General features: G+C 34.0%; 1 protein-coding gene across 1 annotated transcript; it reads right to left on the bottom strand.

Moving 5' to 3' along the window:
• Nucleotides 1-2,914: 2,914 nt before the first annotated feature.
• LOC125191611 (uncharacterized) lies at nt 2,915-4,930 on the bottom strand. Its single transcript, XM_048089005.2, has 3 exons — nt 4,722-4,930; nt 4,555-4,620; nt 2,915-3,686 (listed from the first exon to the last, which is right to left on the bottom strand). Exons 1-3 carry the CDS (start codon nt 4,893-4,895, stop codon nt 3,222-3,224), a joined length of 705 nt encoding a protein of 234 aa, XP_047944962.1. The 5' UTR covers nt 4,896-4,930; the 3' UTR covers nt 2,915-3,221.
• Nucleotides 4,931-5,996: the final 1,066 nt, after the last annotated feature.

Here is a 5,996-nt window from a genome sequence, read left to right as displayed (position 1 = left end):
TCGATTCGAGACGTTAACAAATCATAATCTAATAATGTCAGCAAATCCAACAACATCCCAATTGTTGCACGTTACTAAAAGAAGACAATTGTTTTTGGGAAATAAGCAAAATATAACTAGTTTATATAGATAGTAGTAGTAATCACTAATTACACCATTTTTCCAAAGGGAAGTGATAATCGTTCATAATTGTACGTACATAATCGAACTTTTTTTTTACATTTACATTGAAAATCGATTTATATAAACATTATTAACGGATTTGAAATAAATTTCATTCTAATCATTTTGCAACACTTTGATTTTTTTTTGAAATTTTAGAAAAAACTTATTTTTCTACTAAATATTGTAAAATTAATTTAAATCAAATCCGAAATCATGTTACAATTTGACATACAATTTCTATCACTTCTTTCTTATTGCTACATTTATCACAATACATAACATAATTAGTTTTTAAATAAATTCAATTAAATTAAAAAATTTAAAGATATTATGTGCATTTATCTTTCCTCTTTTCTCTCGAAATTCCAACTAAATCCCCTCCACAACACAACTCTAAACAGCAAATCACCATCCGCCACGTAGGACATCAAATGTTTCCATAATAAAAACTCGAACATTCCACAATCAAAACTCAAAATTTCCATGTACTGATGTACATCTCAAAACTCAAAATTTCCATAATTAAAACTCAAAATTTCCATAATCATAACTCAATGCGCCTATTTATGCCAACTAAACCTCAATCTCTCCTCACACATCTCCAAACAAAAATTCTCTCCTCTCAAATTTCTCCCCAAAATCAAATCAAAGGAGATGGAAGCGATGCAGACGTATAGTTTGAGTTTGCGATCTCAATCAGTTTTATGGTGGCCATGGACCAACGAAGACTACACAAGGGCTGTCAACGCTGCCAATCAATTAGTGTCTTCAAACGAAGAATTCGTTGTTGAGTTCGTTCCTTTTCATCTCACCGCTGCCGAGGCCGAGCCCCTCCGCCATCTTCTTCCCGCATCCTCCGGGCTGAAGATCCTCGTCTGGGAGCTTAACATCGATCGTATATAGTTGATTGTTATCTAATGTTGATTTCCATTTGTATCTATTGAGTATTAATTGATGTTGAATGAAATATCACTTTTTATGAATTTGCATTAGTCTATTACTCTCTATTTAATACTACTCCATTAAACTAAGCGAATTAAACATATTGTATGAGTATTTTCATCAATTCTTAGATTTGTTGTGGGATCTATTGAAACATCTTGATTCTTGATTAATTGTGTCATCACTGTAACATTTTTTTAAATTCTTTATAGAATTAGAAAATAATGATAGAAGCAAATTCAACCACATCCCAATTGTTGCACGATACGAAAAGAAGAATTTTTGGGAAATAAGCAAAATATAACTAGTTTATTTAGATATTTTCTTAGATAATACTCCACTTATAACACAACTCTAAACATCAAATCATCATCCGCCACGTAGGATTCCGATTCCTTACCATACTCATTCCCGCACAAGATTATCTCGTTTTCTATTTTTTTTCAAATGTTTCCATAATCAAAACTCAAAATTTCCATATAGTAGTACATCTCAAAACTCAGAATTTCCATGTGGAGTATATTTCAATACTCAAAATTTCCATATAATACATCTCAAAACTCAAACTTTTCCATGTATATATATCAATACTCAAAATTTCCATGTATACATCAATACTCAAAAGTTCCATATAATTGGCACTATTTATGCTAATTAAACCTAAACCTCTCGCCTCATTCCTCATACTTTTAAATTCTCAAATTTCTCCATCCTCATTCCTCATACTTCTAAATTCTCAAATCTCTCCAAAGATCAAAGACGATGGACGAGACAGAGATAGATGGTATTGACTATGAAGGAAGTAGTACTACTACATGGTGGCCATCAAGCATGGGAGAAGTTCTTGTGGCCTTGCCTGCTGTTGATCCCCTTTCCCAATATTCTAATTACTTTGTTCCTGTACTCTTCACAAATCCAATGCCGCCCCCCTCCCGCGATCCGTCCCAAGGCGACGTTCTCTCTGGTTTCAAGACACGTCGCTGCGACGATATGGACCAACATCAAGAAGAAGAAGTTTGTTGCATATGTCTCGACAAACTGTACCGTGGACCGGTGACTATTTTGGACTGCCAACACGAGTTTCATCCCGACTGCATAAGGCGGTGGCTCGTCGACGGCCAGAACTTCTGCCCCCTCTGCAAAGCTCCCGCGATCAAGTGATTGCGATTCTCAATTAGTTTGAATTTTGAAAATCATAGTAGTATGTTTGTAAAGTCAGCAACGAATTTATATAAATATTGAGTATTTGAAGATCACATGTTTGGTGTTCTATGTAGTGTGATTACTTTATGTGTATGCAAGAGAAGGTTCCATTCTTGATATTAGAAGTTTCTTTATATTGTTAACATAAAGTTGTGTGGGGTAGGATTTGGGTCGATCATATATACAAATTCAATTGTACAGAGTATTTCTATATATCTTCAATTAACCAGAAAATATATATATTTCAGTTAAGTTGAAACAACAATTTTATTTTCTTAAGCAATAACTCAACAATATTGTTGCTTAGATCTCACTACAAAAAATAAAAATGTAGAAAAAATATTTAAAAGAATCCCAAAATTCCAGCACCGGCGTGCTTGGAATCATAACACGGGCCCTGCGTAGGTCACGAATAAATTCAACATTACCTATAAAGTAGTGCTCGGATATATTTTGAAAAATGTTCAAATTACTAGTGACCCGAGCACATTCTAGTGCTCGGATATATTCCGAAAAATGTTCAAATTACTAGTGAACCGAGCACATTCCAGTGCTCGGAATCTTTCGCTTAGAAAGTACTCAGAAGTATTCGATGAAACAAAAGTGATCAGAATTAATCTGACAAGGCAAATATATAGTAGTAGCACTTTTGGTGCTCGGAAAGTGCTAGACGTCTCCCTTTTTTTCCAAACACTTTTGTCTTATACCCGAACACTTTTTTTTAGTGGATCTCACAATTTTCGCATAAATACATCAAAATTGATTGTAAAAAACAACTAAATATAATGATCATGACATAGATTGCACCACAGACACACATTGAGATATTTTTGATTACTTGCTTTCATCTTTTAATTCTCACATAAACACATCAAAATTGGGTCGAATACACGACCAAATTAACAAAACGATCATGTCTCTAATCCACCTTGGAGTGGTTGATCAAGGCCATTTTGGCCACTAACATAAGCCACACGAAAAACATCGTACTTGATGTCGACCGCAAATCCATCAAAATAAGGAAGGATTCGGTTCCGAAAATCCGAGGCTAAAACGTACGTGTAGAACGAGTGCAGTGACTTCCACACCACAAGGCCTACTATTTTCGGCATGGTTTTCGACTTGAAGCAAACGCCGGCCGCCGCGCCTTCCATTTTGAGAAACTGGTCTTTGAATATGGCTAGAAATGCGTACGCGAAGCTCAACGCGTTGGACTCGCAGTCGCCGGAGAGGATGGCCGAGCTCATCGCCACCACGTCGCCGGTGAAGAACTTGGCCGCCGGAGAGCCGTCTCTCGATTCCCCGGCGTATGCGTCGAAGAAGCTGTGGTCGATTAAGATGGCCATGCTTTCGACCATATTTGTTAGGACCGAAATCTGGGATTGCAACAAAAAGCAAAATTAATGTTATTAGTTAGAGATAAATGGAAAACAATATTTTTAGTTATATGTGGTTAATTTTTTTTGAAATTGAACAATTTAGTACAGTATATTTTAGCACTGTTTTTTTCGACTTCGCATTTGATTTTTGTAAAATTTTTACTCAATCATATTATGTGCTTTCAATACTACTAAATAGGGAGTAAATATTAATGGCGGATCCAAGCAAGGTTAAGGAGAGTCTGACTGATTCTATCGGCGCCGGCAGCCTATGAAAGTCTATAAACACCAAATTCGGTTATTAGAGTTGTTGCTGACCCAATCCTTCGGTATAGGGGTTTATTTCCATTGCCAGCAACAATTGCTACACCACTTTTGTCTTTCGACGACAACGACAACCTTCTTCACTTTATTCAATCCACATAGAATAATTCTATATGCCTAGGAAATTGAGTGATTCCCCTTTTGTTCTGACTTAGAAATTGGCGAATTTCCTATAGATACTATCAAGATCAAGGAAGAGGTGTTCTGAATCCAACAATGAAATTCAATTTTCAAAAGCATCATATATAACAAAAATAAAACGGAGTTTTTTTGAACTCTGCAGGATGCTTATAAATCCAATGGACCCTTTTCCCATCGAATGAGACAGACTAAAGAAGGGAACCGCGTTGGATTCTTACGCTTTCATGTCACAATTAACCCCATTCATCCAATTAGGCGATTACTACCGGGATGAACCTAATCTGCAAACCGCAATATTGTCCCACAACACTCACAAGTCACAACAATAACACACAATTTTGTGATCCCAAGTTTCACAAAAAACACTATCATGAATTAAATAGGTTTGAAATTTACTTACAAGGGCTGCAATTAGGAGTTGCTTGTTCTCATCACTCCTCTTCATCCAAGCCCCATACCATACAATCTGCAATAGACACACAACACCACTAAATCGAATGACATCATCAATATACACGTGAAAACTAACAGAGAAATCGAGATGACCATTTGTCGGGTCAGGCTTACCATGCTCCCATGAATACTAGTAAATATAGAACTATGAACACATCCAAGGCTGTCAGTGTATGAAGAAAACTGCTTCAGAGCATCAATAAGAGAATCTACATAAACAATTGTTGGTCTAAATATGAAGAAGCTTATGTCCAAATTCCTGCTGTTAAAAGGAACATAACATGCCATTTTTTTTTATCTCTACTATTTTCTGCTTTTTTCTTAGGGGATTTATGGATGATTATGTATATGAGAAGAAGAAGAAGATAGGGGACAAAAAATAAGTTAGAATTTTCTTGTGTTTGAATTTGAAGATAGTCAAAGTCATATCGAATTGATTGGTCATAGATTGGCTTCCTCTTGAGACCAAAATTATGATGAAAAAAAACTAATGAAAATGATGTTAATATTTGAATATAGACAAAGTCATATGCTGCATTGTATTAAGGTTCTAGAATAGTCCTTCAATTAGACTTATTTTACGTGGAAAGTTTGTTATAAAATTTCAATTGCGTGCTCGTTATGTCAATATATAGACACAATAATTGGTTACAAAAAAGAATTTGGCATGTTTCACTTTATATTTAGTACTAGTGCACAGTACCACTAGATAAGTAGGGTCCAAATTTATAGTACAAAATATTTAAAAATAATATATTTAAAAAAGTAATTGAAATAATATGAGTGAAAAAATAGTCAAAGGTCTTAAAAGGTGAAAATGATGTGGACTATAAAGTAATTACTCCAAATGAAAGTTCCTTATTTTTATGGATGAACTGCACACTAAAAACTTTTATCTTTTAATGATATGAAAACAGAAACGTATTACTTGTGTTGAACTTTTTTAAAAAGTAATTATAATTTAAGAATGCAAAAAAGTTATCCGTAACTTAGGACAAATTATCTTAATCTTTTATTTTACTAAGACGCTTCCATTTGTATTCCTAATTTTAATTGAGATATCAAGAATGAAAATGTTCTTTCAAGTATTGATGGTATATTTAAAAGTATAAATTAACATCTTTAATTGCATTAAAAATATTTTTAGCCTTTTTTTTTAATAGTGACATAAAAATGTTTGTTTGAGTGGAGATAGTAGTATTTATTTAAACACAAAATTCAAGTGTTATAGGTCAAAATACTTGGTAATGTTTCGGTTTAGCATTATTAATTCTGATGAAATTATTTGCAAGAAAATAAAGAAACAAGTTCTGCAATGCTTTTGCTCCTAATAATTATTAGGAATTTAGGACGGTGTTCTCTACTTACCCATTGTAATAATATAGCACT

This window comes from Salvia hispanica, chromosome 4 (genome assembly GCF_029641045.1).
Source record: "Salvia hispanica isolate PSC_SH4W2 chromosome 4, Shi_PSC_v1, whole genome shotgun sequence".
NCBI classification, from domain to species: Eukaryota; Viridiplantae; Streptophyta; class Magnoliopsida; order Lamiales; family Lamiaceae; genus Salvia; species Salvia hispanica.
The sequence above is the reverse complement of the archived record's forward strand: the minus strand, read 5'-3'. Positions and strand labels throughout refer to the sequence as shown.

What these genes read in the sequence shown, in the direction of transcription:
- LOC125191611 (XM_048089005.2), bottom strand. Translation starts at nt 4,895, where the DNA reads ATGGCATGTTATGTTCCTTTTAACAGCAGGAATTTGGACATAAGCTTC. An exon ending in CTAGTATTCATGGGAGCATG is followed by an intron (nt 4,621 to 4,721) that starts GTAAGCCTGACC and finishes TGTCTATTGCAG; the next exon opens with ATTGTATGGTATGGGGCTTG. An exon ending in AACTCCTAATTGCAGCCCTT is followed by an intron (nt 3,687 to 4,554) that starts GTAAGTAAATTT and finishes TTGCAATCCCAG; the next exon opens with ATTTCGGTCCTAACAAATAT.